General features: G+C 39.9%; 1 protein-coding gene across 1 annotated transcript in view; it reads right to left on the bottom strand.

Moving 5' to 3' along the window:
• ext2 (exostosin glycosyltransferase 2) overlaps positions 1–22,471 on the bottom strand; it is a 43,368-nt gene extending 20,897 nt beyond the window's left edge. Inside the window, exons 1-9 of the mRNA XM_017700677.2 lie at positions 22,219–22,471; positions 20,272–20,601; positions 16,560–16,783; positions 14,800–14,889; positions 12,228–12,344; positions 11,925–12,120; positions 10,783–10,922; positions 9,494–9,587; positions 3,128–3,259 (exon numbers count right to left, since the gene is read on the bottom strand). Of these exons, the coding sequence (XP_017556166.1) occupies positions 3,128–3,259; positions 9,494–9,587; positions 10,783–10,922; positions 11,925–12,120; positions 12,228–12,344; positions 14,800–14,889; positions 16,560–16,783; positions 20,272–20,586 (1,308 nt within the window). The 5' untranslated portion in view covers positions 20,587–20,601; positions 22,219–22,471. The remainder of the gene's footprint in view (positions 1–3,127; positions 3,260–9,493; positions 9,588–10,782; positions 10,923–11,924; positions 12,121–12,227; positions 12,345–14,799; positions 14,890–16,559; positions 16,784–20,271; positions 20,602–22,218) is intronic.
• Positions 22,472–23,517: the final 1,046 nt, after the last annotated feature.

The following is a 23,517-nucleotide window of genomic DNA, read 5'->3' as shown; positions in this document are numbered from 1 at the left end:
CTGGGTACACTTCTGTCAAACTGTGAAAAGTGGAGGTACGGGCAGCTTGAGTGACGGTGAGGGATTGCAGGCCGTTTCATGTGAGCCGAGGGGGCTTGCAGAGTCCAGCAGCTGGGATCATGCTAGTATAGCTTTGGGATTAGGCGAAAATGGAACCCAGATGAAAACGTGGATGCCTGCTCAATCGCAGAAGTCCTATATACAAAAAAAAAACCTTACCTCCAAACTATCATTGATGCTGACGGGAAGTGAATGCTCAAGTAAGAGTGACTAGTCTGAAATAAGAGCAGCACTCTAACTGGAGTAGTAGACAACAGCTTCCAGAAAAGTTTGACTTTGAGCCAGACAGTAGTAAAATAAAGAAAATAATAAAAGAAAAAGAAAAATAAATAAATAAATATATAATAATAATAATAATAATAATAATAATAATAATAATAATTATTATTATATATATATATATATATATATATATATATATATATATATATATATGAATGTGTTATTTACATGAATAGGAAAGGCAAACGATATATGATATGTTCATCGCAGTGTAAAATATCAATACTCTTGACTACTCATTTTGAGCAATTAAAGTCAAGCAGTGGATAAAGGGGTGATTTCAGCAACACAGTTGACCCAAAAAATAAGACTCTTTTGAAGGGGGGAAGGCGAAAAACAGAAGTGACCAGCCTAGACGAGTCTTCTATCTATCTAAACATAATGCACTCTAAATTACCTGATAAAACAGTTTCTAAATATCAAAGAGATGTAAAAGGACACAAACAACACATCTGGCTTATAGTGCTCATGTTCGAGTTCCTTAACTGTAACACAAAAAGCAGCCTGTCTTGACGTCTCCAAAAGCACCAGCAGACTTCAAGAAATGTGCTTTCAATTATGTCCTGGTGGATATAGAATGGCAGAAAAAAGTTCTTGATTTATTTAGTGCTCTGTTCCAGTTCTGCTCAACGTGTTTCCACTGAGTATGTTGAGAAAGTATTTCATCTCCCCTCTAATGCTGGAATGGTCAAAGGACAGAAACACAGCACAATTAACCTCTCATGAGTCTGGGTCTCTCTATAATGCTGACTGATAGCAAAGGGCCGAGAAACAATGTGAGAGTAGGGCAATGCCAAGTGCAACTGCTAATGAGCTGCAAACCTCTCTCATTGCAGATTTGACTGATTTATTTTATTAGACCATTTCTGATTTTTTAAAGCAAACAGTTCTATCCACAACTTAAGAGATTATGATTTTATATTAAATACTGATTAACAGCACTGTCAATGCCTTTCCAAGTTTTCATAGCGAAGGATAAAAGAAATTCTAAGTGCCAAATTCAGTCACACATCAATGGTACATAATTAGGTTTGCCTGACTCCTGAAACGAAAGGGTGATTGGCACACAAACTCGCCATGTGGTGCTGAGCTCAGATGCTCAGACAGAATGTGATGCCACAGATGATTAATGCTCCCATTGCAGCAACTTCTCTACCAGGCTGTCTGTATCTCTGTACTGGCACAACTACTGTGACGGCATTAAGAATAACACAGTGTTAGAGCAGATACACTGTCCAACGGTTTGTCTTACCTAGTCTTTGTCTCTCACTTTATTACCAAGCCTGTGTCTTTTTTTTTTGTAAAGGGTCCAAGCACTGTTCTACATTTTATTCAGAATTATGATTTTGTCTCAAAATCTATATATCTTAATAACATGTAATAATTAATTGATTGATTCCAGTGGCCAAATCTGTTGAAACTTCAATGGTTGTTAGAATGTGGATACATAAAGACATCAAGCTTCATGATGATTGGTCAATGTAAAGACTGTCAAAAGCCTGCTGAATGCTGATTTGAAATGTATGGCCATCAGTCATGCATCAGACTGTCCTTACAGATTCAGTTATACTCTGTGCAGTAGATTCTGCATGCCAAGATTCAACTGATCTGATGCACAGATGCTGAGAAACAGTTAATTGGCAATTAAGTCAGCCCCATAATTACGTATGTCTACCAAAATTAACTTTCAGAGTTAATCAGAGACATTTACTAGGTGTAATCTTTATCTGCCTCTGTTGTAATCAGATTATGTGGAACTTCTAAGTCTACATTATAGTTGGACAGTAATTGAATATCTGCTTTGTAACCAGCCAATAATTTCACAGAAGAAGTAAAACTTGTGCTTTTTTGTTTTTTCTTGTGCTAATATCTTGGCTTTTTTGCTTTAAAACACTTTTAAAGTCACTTTACCTGAAAATATGAACATTCATCATCTAAAATCCTTCATTTTGTCAAGTATCTAAGTGGTTTCTGGGTTGCTGCTGTTTATTTCCGGAACTGCAGTTTGTTTTCGCACTTGCGCAGACTGAGAAATCAGAGTACACATGCACTGGGAAACCTGATTACTGAGTTAAAATCCAGCCTCTTGAATGACACTGAATGTGATGCTGGAGTTTTTAAAACACCTCAGTGTCACTCATGGACTGGGAATAGTCCACCAACCAAAAATATCCAGCCAACAGCTTCCTGTGGGCAGCGTTCTGTGACCACTGATGAAGGACTACAGGATGAACAACACAAACCGTGCAGCAGCAGATGAGCTATCGTCTCTGATCTACAAGGTGGACCGAGAAGGTAGGAGTGTCTAATAGAGTGGACAGTGAGTGGACACAGTGTTTAAAAACTCCAGCAGCACTGCTGTGTCTGATCCACGCATACCAGCTCAACACACACTAACACCACATCAGTGTTACTGCAGTGCAGAGAATGACCCACCACCCAAATAGCACCTACCCTGACCACTGTAGAACAGGCTAAAAGGGGGCTAATGGACTACAGTCTGTAACAGGTGTACAAAGTGCACCTATATAGTAAGTGGAGCTGATAAAATGGACAATGAGCATAGAAACAAGGAGGTGTCCTAATGTTATGCCTGATCGGTGTAGTCTGGTGTTTGTTTCCCTGCTGAATTAGACCTGAAGTTCCTCCCTAAACGCTTAATAAAAATATAAGTATCTTTTACGTAAATGATACTTACACACAAAAGAGAATCTATGTGGAAAGTATGTACAAAAGGAATAATATTTAGAATTTAAGACAGGACCTCAGTTATGGGCCTACTCACCACAACTGGAGGATTGTTCCACTCTTCATATGTACGGGCTGCATAGGGGTAAATGCGATCATTAATGATCTGCAACGTGGTCAAACCAATGGCCTTCATGGAGCGGAAGTAGGCTTCCCAGAACCAGCGAGCCTGCAGATCAACAGAGAGCACAGCATTTCAGCATTGGCATCATGTGAACAACAACACAGAACACAGAGATAGGGTCTATATATTGATACAAGATTTGTCAAAAAAATAAATAAATAAAAAATAATTAGAGAGAAGACCAAAGCAGTGGAATGGTCCTTGTGTCTTTATGACCCACAACACATTTTCAAAGGCAATGCAGCCCATTAAAGTCTGATAATATGACTGCAGGGACTACTCTGGATTGTTACAAGCACTTCAGCCCATCAGTCTTCAATCTACAGTGTGACTAGGGCAAGAGGTCAAGTGCAAAGGTCAAGCTATATTACTGCTTGTCAACCCCAAGGGTAACAATTCAACTCTTTAACTCTGGCCATGAAAGTTGTACACTATCACAAATGTAGCCGTTTTGATATTTCCAGATAAAACTAATAATAATGCAGCCAGTACAGCTCTTTTAAAGCGGAGCAAAGATCTCGCTTTTTTTTTTTTATTTAACTGTAGAAAATTTCACAACATCCAACATCCACCATCTGACACACAGCTGGTTAAGTATGTCTAGAGTCTTGATCTTCAGAAGCAAGAGAAATTTAATATCTGGGTGTCGTCAGAATGACTACGAAAATTTATACTACGCTTCCTAATGACATCACCTAGAGGTAGCATGTACCAAGAGAAAAGCAAAGGCCCCAAGACTGACCCCTGAGGGACTCCACAAGAAATAGCAAATCTTTTTGATGAATGATTCAAGATACAAGGCAACTGCTGCTCAGACGTGATGTAAGACGTGAATGAAACTAATTTTTTGGAGTTTATTTAAAATGTTGAGACAAGCTGCATGTTCCAATGATAATGAGATTAAAATACTTCCATGTTGCTGACATTTAAAAGTGGGAAACAAAAACAGCCCTTATGATATCTGCAATGTTAGTGTTGTTTTTAGAGTGAAATACAGTTCCTCCAGGAACACAGTGCAACATGGAACAAAACAATATAGTACAAAGCGCAAACATGCAAAACACTCTGGAAACAATACAATGAATAATTAAAACAGATATTAGAAGCGGTAAACAGACAGCACAGTGCAGCGCCAACACAGCACTCATTTCTTGAGCAATGTTCCAGATAATGCAGGTAGAGCATGAAAAAAGAGGCATGTGTGTATTATCTTTTTTTCAGTTTTCAGGGCATTTTTACTGTAGTCAAAGTACCTGCCTTTCATCAAAACAGTTAAACTGGCTACTTTGGATTATTTTATTTACTTGTTTAAACATAGTAATGTATGGTAAACTCATCTTAGCATTAGTTTAATTGCTCAGATTTTCAAAAAAGGTATATACACTGTAACGCAATAAATTGTGTCTTGTAAAAGTAGTGCAAAGTGACTGCAGCACAGAATCACAAAAATGCCCCTATAAACAGGTAATACCGCATTCCGTGTTAACAAAATGGCAACATCTCAGCAAAGCTATATGACGACATTTTTACAATGCAACTCCAAAGTCCTTTCTGTAGGGTGGAGCAAAGTGTTAGGGCTACATGACCCTCCAAATGGAGTGTTATGGGGGGGGGGGGGGGGGGGGGGGCAAAAAAAAAAAAAAACGGCAAAGATGGGTGCACGAGTGACTAGAAAAAAAACCCACAAATGGGTGCTAGCCAACTTTCCCGTTCCACCTTAAAGTCCAGCAGTTCTGATGCCTGAAGCGTCAAAAATGTAACTGCTTCACCATTTAAGGTGGAACAGGAAAATTCTAAAAAAAAATAATAATTTAAAAATTTTTAAATCTGGTGAATATCTGACTTCAGCCTCATATCACTTAAGAATTAGGGTTTGGTGATGATAAATAATTGCCCCCCCCCTCTTTGAAGGCATATGATGCCCTATATGTAACTAAAGCCCAGCAGTGAGGATCTGAACTTGACCCTCCTCTGCTGTCACTGTAGGCTGGCAGGGTTGCCTACAGAGCAGCACTAGTAGCCATTAATGAAGCAATGTGATTTTTATTTTTTGTGTGTGTGTGTGTAGTTTGTTGTTTTTTTGTTTTGTTGTTGTTTGTTTGTTTGTTTTTTGAGGGTCCCATTTTATACTGCAAGAATTCAATCACTACACTTGTAACTCAGTCCAAGGGGTTAGGGTGGCACTCAAACAAGGGGTAGGGGTAAAAAGAAGAAAAGTGATTGGGCCTAAATCATCAGGTCTGGTCTCTTATGCTAGCTGCAGGCAACAGACTGCATTTTCTCTTTCTGGTAACAATATGCTATTTTTTCACTGGCATATTCCAATTTTATACCCAAAATGGTTTAAAAGACCATAAACCTAGCATCATACATACATAACTCATACATAACACCTAATTTAAAGCAGTACTTGCATGAACTCTTGAGAGCATTGTCAACTTACTGAAATTGCTACAAGAGCAGCTGAATCCTGTTAATCCATTAACAAATTCAAAGCCCCACTGTGCAGGAAGGAGTTGATTACCCATAAAACAGTGTTATCTCCTGCTAGGAGGTTCCATAACACAATGACCCAACTCCACTACGTGACCCTGCACTCTAACATCAGCTTGAGGTCAAGCCTAAGCCTCAATGTCCAGCATATGGAAGGGCTTTGCAATTGAAGATCTCCAATGATTGACATGGCTAAAATGCAGTGTACAGTTCCTTTCATGTAATGGAAAGAGTTTAATTCACTGAGAAATAAAAAGATTAAAAAAGGACAAAGCTGGTGGTGAAAGTAATAACCCTTCACCAAACCCTAGATCAAGAGGGGGTCCTGTGGTGTGAGGCTGAGGTCAATGGTGTTGTCTGCCCACAGGTTCCTTTTGTCGTGGAGCAGATCGTTTTATTGACTGGCATGTTTGTTGTCATATGGTCTACAGAGATCTCCGAGTGGCACATTAGGGGAGCGCTCTCTCCTCTCCCCTTCACGGCACCCACGGGGCTGGCCCTTAAACGCTTTAGAAATACAACAACAGCTTTTCTTTTTATGGAGAAGGAAAGAGGATTAAAAAAAAAACGTTCTGATCCCAGGGGGAGTGGAGCCGCCCATAAATCAGCCTGTGATGAAAGTTTCCTTTCCGACCGGGAGGAGGGAGAGAAAACCGCACCCACTAAGTTTCGAACCTGCCCCATTCAAACGCCAGCAAGAATTTTTATGAGGGAAGAGAGAGAGAGTCTTTCATGAGAAGGAAGAGAACCGACTGCGCTTCTGTCACAGTCACAGGCACATAAAACTCTCAAATCTCTCTCACAACTGTCCTGAAAGGGTGCTAACATCCCACTACAAAGACTACATCTTTAGTACTTAAGGTAACAGTTATTGTTGCAAATAATTAAACCAGAGTATTAATATTAAAATGTTTAAGAGGACTGCCAGGGCACATATTCTTTAAAAAAAAGAGTAAATAAATATTTGTATATCTACAGTATTTTTCTGGAAAAGCCTATTTATGGGTGAGGCATTTTTAATACCACAGCTCTGAGTCTTTTGATGTCATGAAGAAAACATGCAAGCCTACACCCCATGAACATCAGTACTGTGAGAGAAAGTCATTCCTGCCTGCCCTGCCTGTGTCCAGCACCATTCAGCCAATTACACGGCTGCACACTGGATTACTGCAGCACAGCGCCACAGTGCTTTGATTGACTCTGACTCCTACCCCTCCCTAACGAGGCATGTATGGGATCCATTCTAAAGGGCTGACCCAAACAATGCTCTAGGAAGTTTCTCTCCAGCACATTTCGTAGAACACGACTGAGAAGCCAATCTGGACCACTGTTAACATTCAGCAGCTGTTAAGCACTTAGCTAACAAATTGTTTAGCCTAAATCAGTGCTGCCTCCTCAAATGCAAAAACAAGGTGGTTTTCCTGCTATAAATGCATATTGCTACTGCTTACAGAGGCAGGCTGCTTTCTTTTTCACCACAATTACGACATCACAAACTGCAGTGCGACTGTCTTATAGAAGTGGAAGATCACTTAGGGCACCACAAATTACAGTTAACAAAAGGGGACAAGACCACACATCTTAAAAGAGCACGTTTACAGAGTTGATCATGGGTGCTGGAGTTCTATGAAACATGCAACCTCTTAACAAGGGACTGTGACAAATACAGTGACTTTGCCTGAAGTCTTGGATATTGAACGTTGCACGATGAGGAGAAATGGGCAACTGCACCCTCTGTTGGTGAAAAATAAAACAGTAGAATTCTTCCTTAAAACCACCACATTTTCTTTGTGGTGCTAAAAACATTTACGTGACCGAGGCATGCATGAGGATGCGAGTTTATGCACCAATAAAGTCAGCAATTATATTTGCACTGCTTTGTTTTTTTTTCACTGACACAAGGGGGAAAGGGGAGGAAAAAAAGGAACTACAACCCCAATTCCAATGAAGTTGGGACATTGTGTAAAACATAAATAAAAACAGAATACGATGATTTGCAAAACTTTTTCAACCTATATTCAATTGAATACACTACAAAGACAAGATATTTAATGTTCAAACGGATAAACTTTATTGCTTTTTCCAAGTATTCACTTATTTTGAATTTGATGCCTGCAACATATTCCAAAGAAGTTGTGACAGGGGTAAGTTTACCACTGTGTTACATCATCTTTCCTTTTAACAACACTCAATAAAGCGTTTGGGAACTGAGGACACTGATTGTTGAAGCTTTGTAGGTGGAACTGTGTTCACTGACAATGGTTTTCTGAAGTGTTCCTGAGCCCATGTGATTATATCCATTACAGAATGATGTCGGTTTTTAATGCAGTGCCGCCTGAGGGCTCGACGGTCACAGGCATTCAATGTTGGTTTTCGGCCTTGCCGCTTACTTGCAGAGATTTCTCCAGATTCTTTTAATCTTTTAATCATATTATGGACTGTAGATGATGAAATCCCTAAATTCCTTGCAATTGCACGTTGAAAAACGTTCTTAAACTGTTGGACTATTTGCTCACGCAGTTGTTCACAAAGTGGTGAACCTCGCCCCATCCTTGCTTGTGAACGACTGAGCCTTTCAGGAAAGCTCCTTTTATACCCAATCATGACACTCACCTGTTTCCAATTAACCTGTTCACCTGTAGAATGTTCCAAACAGGTGTTCTTTGAGCATTCCTCAACTTTCCCAGTCTTTTGTTGACCCTGTCCCAACTTCTTTGCAACGTGTTGCAGGCATCACATTCAAAATGAGTGAATATTTGCAAAAAACAATAAAGTTCATCCGTTTGAACATTAAATATCTTGTCTTTTTAGTGTATACAATTGAATACAGTTTGAAAAGGATTTGCAAATCATCGTATTCTGTTTTTATTGTTATTTCTATGTTTTACACAACGTCCCAATTTCATTGGAATTGGGGTCATAATAAGCCCAATGTATATGCACAGTATCACAATACTGTGACACTCATAATCATAAATCCTGAGTAAGTTATATCTCTGTCCTGCTGGGCCTCAACACTGTACTCACACATTAAAAGAACATAAAACCTCTTCATCAAAAAGAGCGATCCGCTCAGTTACATTAACAGTGTCGGGGGAACTATTGTCTGACATGTATTGAATAAAAATAGTTGTCGCATATCTTCTTTGGGCCATGTAACTGAATGGAATAAACATGAACATTTGGTTTTACATTCATTCCCTTTGGCAACGGGCATAAAGTTAAGGTTAAACAAATACACAAAACACACACTGCGTGGTTAACCACTTGCTTTGATAGAAGTATATCACAGATTGTCAGAATTGCCTTTTATCATTATTAAGTACAGTAGAAGAAAATACATCTTCAGAAAATCAAAAGCACATACTTAAAGGCATATTGTTTTTGGCACCAGCCCATCTGTCTAAGTGTATTATGTTCACAATGGAACCAACACTCCATTGAGGCGGACACATTTTGAAGGAGCACAGAGAGGAATGTTACTGCAGCAGACTAGAGGTCATGACTTCTTTACCCTTACCTTCACACTGTATTAAACTTGAGATGACAGCTTGCACTTTTGTCAGTGAGGCCAGCTACACTGTGCTTTACGTTTCAACAGCATTTGGCACTGGTTAAGAACTGTTACACTGATGATTAGTTGTGGTTTACTTTTTCCCCTCCATGCAAAACGCACGCCTTACCCACTGCACTGTGTCCAGTTATAAGATACTTTTTTAAATGTTTTCTGATGTGATTGCTTATCTATGCTACACACACTTTCATGCAATACAACCACATTTTTACCTGTCTCTGCATCTCCTCCACCTGTCTGTGAGGAATACTTTTTAAAATTGTGTACATCTCTGGTAGCTTCTCTTCTGGAATTACCACGGATGCCCTAAAAACATAAATGCACAAATGAAATAAATATTACAAACTACTATAAAATACAATATTCACTAAATTACAAGCTTTGCTTTGGAATAAAGTGTTTAAAAGTGAATGTATGTTGTTGTCTGTGTCTCGTGACACAGAGGTTTTACCGCACTGTAGACACTGTAACAAGCTCAAAAAGAATCACCACTTTGAGACAATTTAAACATGAACAGCTAAATCTTATAAACTCCACAAAAGAGCACTGGGGCAGAGAGTGTGATAACCTATAGTTCCAGGAAAGTGTGAATTAATCTTACATTTAGAAAAAAAGAAGGGTAAAATATTCAGTAACACTTTACTGTAGGGTGCTGTTCACAAGGCTACATGACACCTACATAAGCATGTCTTGACAGCTGACATAACCCTACATAAATGTTTAGAAATGCTTATTACACTATGCGTCATCTGTCAAATGCTACTTTTGGCTAACTTTGATGAAAACTGGCTAATGTAACCTTTACAATATAAATATACATATAACGTATTGGAATAAATAAATAAATAAAATTATATATATATATATATATATATATATATATATATATATACACACACACACACACACACACACACACACACACACACACACACGTATGTGTGTGTATATATATATATATATATATATATATATATATATATATATATATATATTACACACACCTCTTGAGACAGAAAACACCTCTTGAACAGGGATAGAACAGGGTAAATAGGTCTGGATCACAAACTTTTCAAATGTTTGCATGAGCATAAAAAGACATAACACGTCCAGGACCTATTTGATCTCCATTCTATGGTAGCATGTATGATGTAGGTCTGTTTTTGGCTGCTTTCCAATTGCAGCATGCCACTAGAAAGACTTCAAGGTATCTTCCATTTTGCAGACTACAAGTCATGTTGCCACAGCATATTTTGGAGCAACTTCTCTTTTTACTCTTTGGCTGCACTCTACTGGACAAAGTAAATACAGTGTAAATCTTGAGGAAGATGAGGAGGGAAGAACAGGCATGTAAAACCCGTTAGAAAGAGAAGAAGAAAGAGAAAAATCTGTTGTTTTAATATGGTCAATTATTATAGTTATTATTTTATTAATTTATTTTTAGTGGAAAATAAATTTGGCTCCATATTACCCATCCCTGCAAGACGTGTGATAAATATACCTTTTCCAATCCAGCACCTCAGAGAACGGCAGAATATAGGAATCTGCCATGATGACGGGAACACAACCTGCCTGCAGCACATCACTCAGAGTGGCTTGCCCAAGTCGAGCTCCACGCAGCACCACACAGAAAGACGACTCCTATGGCACAAGCATGAGAGACACATTAAATTAATCATTAATAAACATGTCTGTTCTACTTAAAGTGGGGGCCCACAATCATTACTACATTGCATTGAAATGCAACACTATTCTTTGAGAGTAACCTGTGCTGACAATGTGGGCTAATCTTGACATGCCAAGTAAAAGAGAGTGGAAGGCAAATCAGAATTGGGTTATGTCCTCACTGCGGAGGGTGCTCTTGCAGAAGCTGGGCCTCTGCTCCTCCCCCTGCAGGCGCTTTCCCCTGTGGAACATCTCCCAGATGTGCTTCTGCACCCAGTCCACATGATAAGCATGCTTCCTGTCTAGACAGGGCTGGACAGGAGATGCACTGCGGACAGCCACAGCTATTACTGCAGCTTATCCCAAGTGATACATGTGCTGAGGTTGGAAAAGATCACCACTAAACCACTAATTTCATATCAAAGTTTATCCTCTCTGACAAAATCACCTTAAAATAAAAATGCAGAATGAAGACAAAAAAAAAAACCTGATTGAGGGCAAGGCTTTATGATAACATATTGCTGCTGTCAGAAGAAAATTGTATCTCAATTTTTGTTGTTTTTCAGTTTTTGACATAATTTGAAAAAACCTGTTGTCCTTTACATTGTGCGTAAATTTTATGATGAATGAGCCAAAAGAAACGGCCCACATGACGTGGAGACCAGTCTGGTTCCACTGACTTACATTAAAAGTAAAGTAGGTTTTTTCTTACTTTCCTATTTTTACTATTTTTGAGATACAAGGTTTTTTCCAACAACAGTGATATGCATATAAAAAAATATTCAAGATTGTGATATTTATTCAAATGCAGATGCAATATGCCTGGCCCACTGCAACAGTTCCTGTAAACTACAAGCTAAACCATTAAGGCATTTTACTATTTTTCATTATAGTAACCTGGGAACATCACAAAGAACATCACTAAAAAAACAAAAAGCATTGCTTTACTGATTTACTGGTTAAGGCTCAAACCCTCACCTGTAGGATCTGGGGGTAGTCGTACACCTGGCCCTTGTAGCAGCGTTTCCTGGCCGAGGCCATGCCCTGAGAGAGGTTACTGCACTTATCTAGAAGGAGCAGGGCTTCTCCGTTTTCTTCTTTTAGTCTCTCCAGCTCTGTGCGGTACTCTCGATGAATGGCTGTCTGAGAGGACAAGATAAAGTAGCGACGGGGCCTGAAAACAAGCATAAGAAGTAATGATGACCTGGCTATGATATAAATGATCAATGGATAAAGCAAGCAAACGAAGAGAAGAAAAGGCACATTGGGCAAAAAACTCACCCTGGTTGTTTTTCAGGAAGGTCAACCTCTGCTGACAATGGGCTGTACACAGGGATGCTGACATCATAGCCTTGTCTATAGGTCCATGTGGAGAAACCTCCCCCAGCTAGTAAAGCTCTGGGCAACAAAAAGCATATCAAACTTTTACTGCTGGGAAACAAAGTTCTTAAGACCATACTATTTTTTCTTTACTGCTGACATCTGACAGAGCATCCTAGTGTTTGCAGAAAAACATGCAAGCATGTACTTATAACGCTCCTTGGTTTCATTACTGCTATTATCCACTCTCACTCAGACTAAATTAAACCAATAAAACGTAAACTAACATGAACATGAACATGAACTGGTACAGGATTACAAAACTGAGCTGTAAGTGAAAAGAATGCTGAGAATATGGAGATGCAGCATACGCTGTCTTTTTATCTACCCACACACATGCACACACAGCAGCTGGTTCTGATGAGGCCGCATGCCAAATGGAGCACAGCTGGATGAGCCCAGGAAATTCCCTACAGCTCCAGATAAGTGTTCATCGTTTCAGGGCTCTCTAGTACATAAAACTCACCTTTTCCACCCAAAACAAGACGGCTGCCAAGGGTGAGGCTGGGAAACAAAGCCTATATAGAAGTAAATTCCTGGAGATTATGTATGTCTCCTGTAGGCGCAAGAGAACTGTCCCCTTTCATGGCTGCACCTTTGATATTGGTTTGGAATATGCCACTTCCCAAGTAACGCATGGAAGCCACTGTATATTGTCACAGATCACAAATTAAACTAAACCATGCAATTAAATTGCTGAAGGAAATGCAACGGTGTATAAAAGAAACCGTAAAACTAAATTTTAGCTTATAGAGGATATTACCATCATGTGAATCCATCATCTTGAATATGATGACCTGCCCACAATATCTTTATAGAACAGAGGAAGGACATGCAAATTGCTGCTGTCGGAAAAAAAAACTTGTATCTCCATTTTTGTCAATTTTCACATACTTTGAAAATGCCAACTGCCCTTTACGTTGTAAAGAATGGACAAAAACAAACAGGCCAAAATTACTTGGAAAAAACTCTGGGTCTAGTGCAAGTCTGTGCTTCCCTCTAGTGGCCTGAAGCATTCAAAACTTAGTTGTTTTCCCTCCACCCCAAATATAAATCCAAAAGCACCGGAAATGGAATGCATAATACTACAAAATCAAAGGAAAGAGACTGCCTGAGGAACAAACTCCTTTGCACAGCTGGCTAGGTAAAAAAAAAATTATGTGAATAATCATAAACTAATAAACTTAATCATATCCTTTTTCATGGACTGAAAGTAAAGTTAGCATCTTTGTATAAATACCATATCCCCTGAAGAGTCTGTGTGTTTTGAATGGTCATAAATGTTTTTAAATAATAATAATAATAATAATAATAATAAATCTGGGTTTTTAAATATGCAAATTCTGTCCTCTCCAACATGCTGCATGTGCTCATATGGAGGAACTATGAGATATTTGGACTATGAGGGCATTGTAAACCTAGTGTCTTGCATTTTGGTCAGAGTTTCTTAATTGTTTAGTCCTAAGAAGGAAGCAGACTACAGCTGGTTAAAGGCTACTAAACCCCAGCCAAGAAGCTATGCACTGCACCGCCAGGTCTCTGGTGGTGGGTAGCAAATAGCACTAAGCAAAGTTGTAGCACATAAATATTTTACTAAATTTACTAAAATGATCCACCACCCAAATAGTGCCTGCTCTGTGAGGGTCCATGGGGGTCCTGACCACTGAAGAACAGGGTAAAAGGGGGCTAACAAAGTATCAGAGAAACAGATAGACTACAGTCTGTAACTGTAGAACTACAAAGAGCATGTATATAGTAAGTAGAGCTGATAAAATAGAGAATGAGCATAGAAACACGGAGGTGCTCATAATGTTATGCCGATCAGTTTATACTCACACTAATTATTTTTTTTATTTAGCTGTGAATCTAAAATTGAACACCAGTTATTTGAATGAACAGATTCTAATTAAACCAGACATGCTGTCTAATGATCTGGAGTTCCAGGCCCGGTTGCACCAGCTGTAGGCAGGAGCAAATGTAGGCTATTTTAATGAAAATATTTCTCCGTTACTAAATCATAATGGAATGTTCCCACAAACTAGCTCTAACTTTGAGCTTTGTTACTGCAGCACTAATGAGAAAACACTGAGAACTGCTTACGGTATTTCAAAGTATGGTTGAGTTTCCCTTCAGAACTATATATTTAACAATTTCAAACAAAAATGATAGATTTTTAGATAGATAGAATTCAGAATCTCACAGGCAATTTTGGGAGAAAGTTCTTTTTGTCACAGGCCAGAAAATACATCCTCTACTATAAACTCTCATTTTACATACATCCACTACTATAAACTCTCAAAGTCTCATTTTTGCCTATAACAGGTGTTCACTGACAAAATGATACTAAAGTTCTGTAACAGAGCATAGTTGTATCACAGCATCAAGACACATTACAATTTTGAATACACCATTTATATTTTTTGTCCAAAGTAAAACATCAAGCCCTGAACAACCTCCACTTTGTGGGACCCACCTGTCTCTGGGCACATCCAACGCTGTGTTATAGTCTGGAGGTCCCCCTGGTAACATGTTGAAGAGTAAGTGATTCATCCCTTTGTCCCACCTGAAAACATACAGGCAGACAAAATAAATATGTAGGACAGCTGTAAGCGTTCATGAAAAGTCAATTTCCGATTTGGAACTGTCTAAGATTTTTTGCAGGAAATAAACATACATGTCCAGAGTAAAATGAATTACTATTACCTCATTATTAATTAATTGTGACTGACTGGCTTAAGTTAAAGATCTCGCAGTACGTTGAACAACTAGAAGACAAGAGTGTCAAACAACCAAAATATCCAAACCAAAAAGTGAGGGAGAGTGAGAGAGTGAGGGAGAGAGAGTGACAGAGAGAAAGTGTGAGAGTGACAGAGAGAGTATGAATGAATGAGAGTGAGTGTAAGAAAGTGAGACAGAGACAGAGAGAGAGAGAGAGAGAGAGAGAGAGAGAGAGAGAGAGAGAGAGAGAGAGAGAGAGAGAGAGAGAGAGAGAGACAGAGAGAGAGACAGAGAGACAGATAGAGAGACAGATAGAGAGAGAGACAAATCTTTTTTATATGATATTTCCTCTGTGACCACTTATATAGTTATGATGATTATAGATGATTATAGATGCACAATCAAAATCAGTCAAGAGTGGAATCGGCAGATATTTGCTCAAAAAACAAAATTTACTGTTTTTGTTTGGGCAGATGTGTTGATACTTTATGACAAACAACATGAGCAAGCAAAGCTTGTTTATTTTGCACGTTTTGCCAATAAAAAGCACTTGAAATATCCGTTTGTGTTCATCTGCCCCATACGATGTGAGCTTCAGACTGAAAAGTAGGCTAATGTCACTTTTAAAAAAAAATTCAGGATCATGATTAATGCGTCCCTCATAATTATTACTTACAGGCATGAAATCAAAATTGTGTAGAGCATACAGAAACTGTCTATATACAAAAAAATGTTACTGTAAATAACTGTGACTTTAAATAATGAAAATATTTATACTCATTGCTATTTTTTTTCCAGAATTCATGAATTTTCATACTAAAAATCTCAGCCCTAAACGATAAAAACCATATATGTAAAACCAGACATTCAAGCAGGACATCAGCAGCTAAAAATGCTCTATGTCTGCTGATGGACAAATAGACTGATAGATGCAATCTCAGTGTCTCACTAAATCAACTTTAGACTTTTCACAATGTCTCTATAATATCTGATCACATTTGGTGTTTTTTAGGACTCAAAAACAAATAAATTCCATGTTTTCTAGGATGGGCAGAAAAGCTATTTATCTAAAGCTAAAGCTGAAAACCTGCAGCTAGAAAGTGGAAATAAATCCTTGCCTCTATTATTTCATAATACTTTTAAAACTATTTGATTTGAAATGCTATGGTAGTTTTTAAAGGTCATTCAGCATGTTTCCCAATTGTATCAACTGCATGTGTGAAATGTTCTGAAAAGGAAAGGAAAGGCTAAACATGAAATAGATATATGTGATATAGTATGTAATAGCTAAGATAAAATGCTTTTTAATGATACCCAGCCATAGCAAGCACTATTTAAATTTCCAATATTCATACAATTATTTTTTGTCTGGTATTCACCAAAAAAATAAGCCAATTTGACTCTTCCTATTATAGCATTTTTGTATGCACGGACACACAGCCTAGATGTCATAGAACATTTATCCCAGTGGCAGAGAGTAACTGGTAGTGACGTAAACAGGATCATGCCATGTACCTGGGTAACATAGCTAAAGCCTGAGCCGTTTCCCGGATACGCAGGGAATTTTGGTTAAGCACATCAATTGATGGGACAAACAGGCATGCACGCGTGACATCATCCGTGTAAAAGTCACTGTCCGAGATGGCGCTCAGCAGGTCATTATATTCCCGGGATAGACCAGTGCTGCTGATAGGCACTCCCACCTCATCCACAAACCGCTGGAGAGGGTAGATATACACCTGGACACACAAGTTCAAGGCACAGTAAATGTGAAGAATGAAGCATTACATAAGAAACACATCAAGCAAGCAAATCTGAAAACTCGATTACACTGTTTTAGCCAGTCAAATATTGAAAAAGCTGAGCTGAACCTGATCTTGCAACAAATTTTACGGTTACTACTTTTTGGGCAGAAAGCACTGCTAATATTTAAGTAGTATTAGTTTCAGCCACGCAAGCTGGTTGGCTGAGAAGCATTCTAACCATATTGACAGAACACTTGAGGTCATGTGTTACCGCGAATAACATAACAGGTGTCGCCATCTACAGCAAGAAAATCACAGCTGTGCTGTTATTTAAGCAACAGAACACAGAGGGAGTGTGTTACTGTGAAATAACATCACGGTTGGTGGCCGTAGCTCATCACAGCCATGACGTTATTGGTGATAACGCACTCAGAGCATTGATATTTGATATTGCTTTAATACAACAGTTAAATAAATACAATGGCTTAATGTTCAGTTCCTCCAAATTATAGTTCCTTAATGAGCAGCTTGTTGCTACATCAGGGTAACGAGCTCCGCCCACTTGCTACACCGCTGGCAGTTCGTTCTCCAGCACCTTACACTAAATTCCTAAATTGTCATCACCACTGAGCAGCTTTTATGTTTTTTATTGTAGCCGTTTTATGGTTCAGTCTGATTTGGTCAGACTCTGAAGATCAGTCTTCACGTTTGGCGAATGGTATTGGGTTCATTTCTGGCTGATTTCAGGTTGTTTAGCTGTTCTTCTGTCACAGCTGCCGACTGAAAAGCTGCTGAGTAGTGACAATTCCTTAATGAGCAGCTTGTTGTTACGTCAGAGTAACGAGCTCTGCCCACTTGCTGCACAGCTGGCAGTTCGCCCTCCAGCTCCACACAGACTGACTGACCGTTTGGGAATTTAGCGCCATCTCATCTTCTGAGTCTGACCAAATCAGCTGTTGGTCAAATGTGATCTTAAAAGCGTCTGATTTCTGTATGTTGCAAAGTAAGAAGTTAAAGCATTCAAACGGCTCGAACGTTTTGTACAGCTGTCAAAGTCGTTGCTTAGCAATGCCGTTTCAGTGGAGTGATACAACGTTTGTGAAAACCCTGTGATGCCTGTTTAAAAAGATAGGTCTTCCGCTGTTTTTTAAAGAATCAACAGAATTGACAGACCTTAAAGGAGCAGGCAGAGCATTCCATAATCTAGGTGCTATAACCTCAAATGCTTGATCACCACGAGTCTTTAAGCGAGTATGTGGCACAGACAATAATCTTAGATTACTAGACCTGAGAGAGCGAGCTCATAAATGTGGGTGAAGTAAATCAGCCATATAAGCAGGAGCTTGCCCATGCAGTGCTCTGTAAGTGAGAGTAAGAATTTTGAACTAGATCCTATATGCAACAGGAAGCCAATGAAGAGATTTCAGTAAGGGGTTATTTGGGACCTTCTACAGTGGGGCAAAAAAGTATTTAGTCAGCCACTGATTGTGCCAGTTCTCCTACTTAGAAAGATGAGAGAGGTCTGTAATTTTCATCATAGATACACTTCAACTATGAGAGACAATATGAGAAAAAAAATCCAGGAAACCACATTGTAGGATTTTTAAAGAATTTATTTGTAAATTATTGTGGAAAATAAGTATTTGGTCAATAAAAAAAGTTCAAATTAATACTCTAACATAGGCTTTGCTGGCAATGACAGAGGTCAAACATTTGCTGCAAGTCTTCACCAGGTTTGCACACACTGTAGCTGGTATTTTGGCCCATTCCTCCATGCAGATCTCCTCTAGAGCAGTGATGTTGCTGGGCAACACGGACTTTCAATTCCCTCCACAATTTTTCTATGGGGTCGAGGTCTGGAGACTGGCTAGGCCACTCCAGAACCTTGAAATGCTTTTTACAGAGCCACTCCTTCGTTGCCCGAGCAGTGTGTTTGGGATCATTGTCATGCTGGAAGACCCAGCATGTTCCATCTTCGGTGCTCTCACTAATGGAAGGAGGTTTTGGGCTAAAATCTCACGATACATGGCCCCGTTCATTCTCCCCTCAACACGGATCAGTCGTCCTGTCCCCTATGCAGAAAAACAGCTCCAAAGCATGATGTTTCCACCCCCATGCTTCACAGTAGGTATGGTGTTCTTGGGATGCAACTCAGCATTCTTCTTCCTCCAAAAATGATGAGTTGAGTTTTTACCAAAGAATTCTATTTTGGTTTCATCTGACCACATGATATTCTCGCAATCCTCTTCTGGATCATGCATATGCTCTCTGGCAAACTTCAGACGTGCCTGGACACGTACTGGCTTAAGCAGGGGGACACGCCTGCCACTGCAGGATTTGAGTCCCTCTCGGCGTAGTGTGTTACTGATGGTAGCCTTTGTTACTTCGGTCCCAGCTCTCTGCACGTCATTCATCAGGTCCCTCCATGTAGCTTTGGGATTTCTGCTCACCATTCTCATGATCATTTTGACCCCACGGGATGAGATCTTGCATGGGGCCCCAGATCGAGGGAGATTATCAATGGTCCTGTATGGCTTCCATTTTCTTACAATTGCTCCCACAGTTGATTTATTCACACCAACCTGCTTGTCCATTGTAAATTCACTCTTCCCAGCCTGGTGCAGGTCTACAATTTTCTTCCTGGTGTCCTTCGACAGCTCTTTGGTCTTGGACATGGTTGAGTTTGGAGTCTGACTGTTTGAGGCTGTGGACAGGTGTCTTTTATACAGATAACGAGGTCAAACAGGTGCCATTAATACAGGTAACGAGTGGAGGACATAAGAGCTTCTTAAAGAAGAAGTTACAGGTCTGTGAGAGCCAGAAATCTTGCTTGTTTGTGGGTGACCAAATAATTATTTTCCACCATAATTTACAAATAAATTCTTTAAAAATCCTACAATGTGATTTCCTGGATTTTTTTTCTCATATTGTCTCTCATAGTTGAAGTGTACCTATGATGAAAATTACAGACCTCTCATCTTTCTAAGCAAGAGAACTTGCACAATCAGTGGCTGACTAAATACTTTTTTACCCTACTGTAAATACCTTTTAAGTAGTCTTGCAGCAGTGCTCTGAATAGCTTGCAAATGACCAAGAGCAAGCATACTCAGCGAAGAAAAAAAGAGCATTACAATAGTCTAAACGAGATGAAATAAAGGCATGTATAAGCATTTCTTCAAATAACAGCATGGTTACATTCCTTTTAACCAATCAGCCTGTGTGGCCAAAACTAAGTGCTGTATAATTTGAGATAGCGCACTCCTTCTTGGCTTTACTTTTTTCTTTATGTTGCAGAACTGATGTGTATGAAAACAATAAAAATATTACTTTTAACAAATAATATTACAGATCATGTCTGTGACCAAATCAAAGCTGTGACAGTATTCACAATAACACACTCCCTCTTGTGTTATACTGATTAAATAAACTAGAAGAATAAACTTGAACTTGAAACAACTGTGACAGATTTGCTATAATTTCACCTTAATCCGGTTTTTGGGATTGTAGCCACAGCGGTAGACATCAAAACAGGTGTGCATGCGACAACTGAGGTCTCCCCGCTCAGGAATAGGGCTGGACACAGGCAGCTTGACCAGTGGAGCATCGTGCACACTGCGACGGTCAAGAGTCCATTCTGGGGAGGACTCAATCGAATGTGGCCAGAACTGGAACATCCCAGTTGCAATCAACCCCAGCAACACGACGGAGAAGAGGGTAATGTAGTAGATGCGGTGCTTGGTCTTCATGCGGGGTATCAGAGCTGGGCCCCGAGAGCTGTACTTTACTGAGGCACACATAATGAGGCCAAAGCCCTGTAACATACACCAGAAGATGAAACAAAGACACGCTATGGGACAAAAGCTCAACTGACAGACAAAGAGTAAATGACTTAATATATCTTCTAGATAACACTGTCATACAAAATGACCAGTGAACTTACATGCGTCTTGTAAGTTATATACACTGATCAGGAATAACATCATTACCACCTCCTTGTTTCTACGCTCACTGTCCATTTTATCAGCGCCACTTTCTATATAGGTGCACTTTGTAGTTCTACAGTTACAGACTGTAGTCCATCTGTTTCTCTGATACTTTGTTAGTCCCCTTTTACCCTGTTGTTCAGGGGTCAGGACACCCATGGACCCTCACAGAGCAGGTACTATTTGGTTGGTGGGCCATTCTCAACACTGCAGTAACACTCAAGTGGTGGTGGTGTTTTCGTGTGTGTTGCACTGGTATGAGTGGGTCAGACACAGCAGTGCTGCTGGAGTTTTTCAACACCTCAGTATCACTGCTGGACTGAGAATAGTCCACCAACCAAAACTATCCAGACAACAGCATCCTGTGACCACTGATGATGGACTAGAGGATGAGCAACACAAACTGTGCAGCAGCAGATGAGTTATCGTCTCTGACTTCACATCTACAAGGTGGACTGACAAGGTAGGAGTGTCTAATAGAGTGGACAGTGAGTGGACATAGTGATTAAAAACTCCAGCAGCACTGCTGTGTCTGATCCACTCAGACCAGCACAACACACACTAACACACCACCACCACGTCAGTGTTGCTGCAGTTTGGAGAATGATCCACCACCCAAATAGTACCCGCTCTGTGAGGGTCCATGGGGGTCCTGACCACTGAAGAACAGGGTGGACTACAGAAACAGATGACAGTCCGTAACTGTAGAACTACACCTATAAGTGGTGTAGTTGCACTAAAGTGCACCTATATAACTAAGTGGAACAAGGTCTTTTTCTAACAACATTTAGTCTCCCACTCAATATAAGCCAAACAGCTCTCTCTCTCGGGACTATAATTAAGGGGGGGATAGGTGGGCGATTCTAAAAGTGGCCCGATAGCTGAACATATTTATTAAATATATTTTTAAAAAATATTTTTTTATTTCGAAGTATGTTATTCAGCAGTATTATGTAGAGATATCTCACATTTAGGCTCATAGGAGGAGAAATCTAAGCTATGTTTATACCGAGCTAAGCCAATGGAATGCCGACAACCCCGCTCATATCAGAATTCCTCAACGAGTCAATTTAGGAATTACAAGTTATTCATGACCATGGGACAATGACCAAGGAATAAAACGTAACGTTACTGCCTTGGCCAAGTCAGTAGAGAGGCTATTTCCAAAGGATGGAAAGACTGAAGCGTCTCTCCTGTTAGCCGTGTCTGACTTAGCCAGTTAGCACGCTAGTTGCTGCAGTTGTTGTTCAGATCGGCGGGATTTGAGAATAAATTATTTGCCAGTGTATAACTTTGTTCTGTGTTAGTTCACGTCTGACAACGTCCCAAAGCGCTGCGAATAAAATAGCCGAGCTAAGTGCTGTATGTTCACCCAACAGCTTCTACGATCGGTTAGCCAGCAAGTTAGCCGGCTAGCTATCCACCAGGAAAACAAACACAGCCTACCGTGTCGCGTCCCGTAATTGCACCTTATAAAACGTCGAAAAACTCATTCATAGTTGTCCGGTAAAGCAAACGACAGACTGTTCGCTGTCTAATAGTTCTTCCTTTATAATTCCATACGCATTCCTTAGACAAGGAGGTCCCAACAGCTGCCCAGAGTGGAGGTAAATCCGTACATTCCTCTTCTCAGTGCTGAGCTGAAGGGGTTGTACCGCCATCTGCCGTGGAGCACGCTACACGCTGTCTGAATACTGCATTCTCCCCTGATTCCACCCACCAGGGCCCGGCTTAGTTATTCGTATACGGAGCCCCGCTGATGACATCCTGTATGAATAAAAATAATGCGTGGCCACGACTTAGTAAGGCGTGGGAACGAGATAATTAAGTCGTGGCCAAGGCTTGACAAAGCGTGGGATAAATATCCTAATGCACGTAAGTCGTAGTAAGCCGTGATCTTGTTCAAACGCCTCACCAAGTAATGGCCACGACTTAATCATCTCATTCCCACACATTATTTTTATTTATGTAGGATGTCATCAGCGGTTCTCATAAGCCTTTTCAAAACAAATCAAAATCAAATCACGTTTACTGTCACATCACATTACACAGGTGCGATATATATGTATACTGTTCTTCAGTATACATATATATCCACTCATACCAGCGCAACACATACTAACACACCACCACCACCACGTCAGTGTTACTGCAGACAAAACAGTGCTGCTGGATTTTTAAACACTGTGTCCACTCACTGTTCGCACTATTAAGCACTCATACCTTGTCGGTCCACCTTGTAGATGTAAAGTCAGAGACGATAGCTAATCTGCTGCTGCACAGTTTGTGTTGGTCTTCCTCTAGTCCTTCATCAGTGGTCACAGGACGCTGCCCACAGGACGCTGTTGGCTGGATATTTTTGCTTGGTGAGCTATTATCAGTCCAGCTGTGACACTGAGGTGTTTAAAAACTCCAGCAGCACTGCTGTGTCTGATCCACTCAGACCAGCTCAACACACACTAACACACCACCACCACATCAGTGTTACTGCAGTGCTGAGAATGACCCACCACCACTACAAAGTGCGCCTATATAGTAAGTGGAGCTGATAAAATGGACATAGAAACAAGGATGTGGTCACAGTGTTATGCCTGATGGGTGTATATGCCTTGTACTCTTTATTCTAATGTCCTTCACAGTTTTATCACACTCATCAGCCCTGAGCTTGATCAAAGACGAATCATCATTTCAGTTGGTGGAACGAGGACATCCAAAGCTCTGTATTTCAGAAGACCACCTTCAGCA

This window comes from Pygocentrus nattereri, chromosome 15, assembly GCF_015220715.1.
Source record: "Pygocentrus nattereri isolate fPygNat1 chromosome 15, fPygNat1.pri, whole genome shotgun sequence".
Taxonomy (NCBI): Eukaryota; Metazoa; Chordata; class Actinopteri; order Characiformes; family Serrasalmidae; genus Pygocentrus; species Pygocentrus nattereri.
The sequence above is the reverse complement of the archived record's forward strand: the minus strand, read 5'-3'. Positions and strand labels throughout refer to the sequence as shown.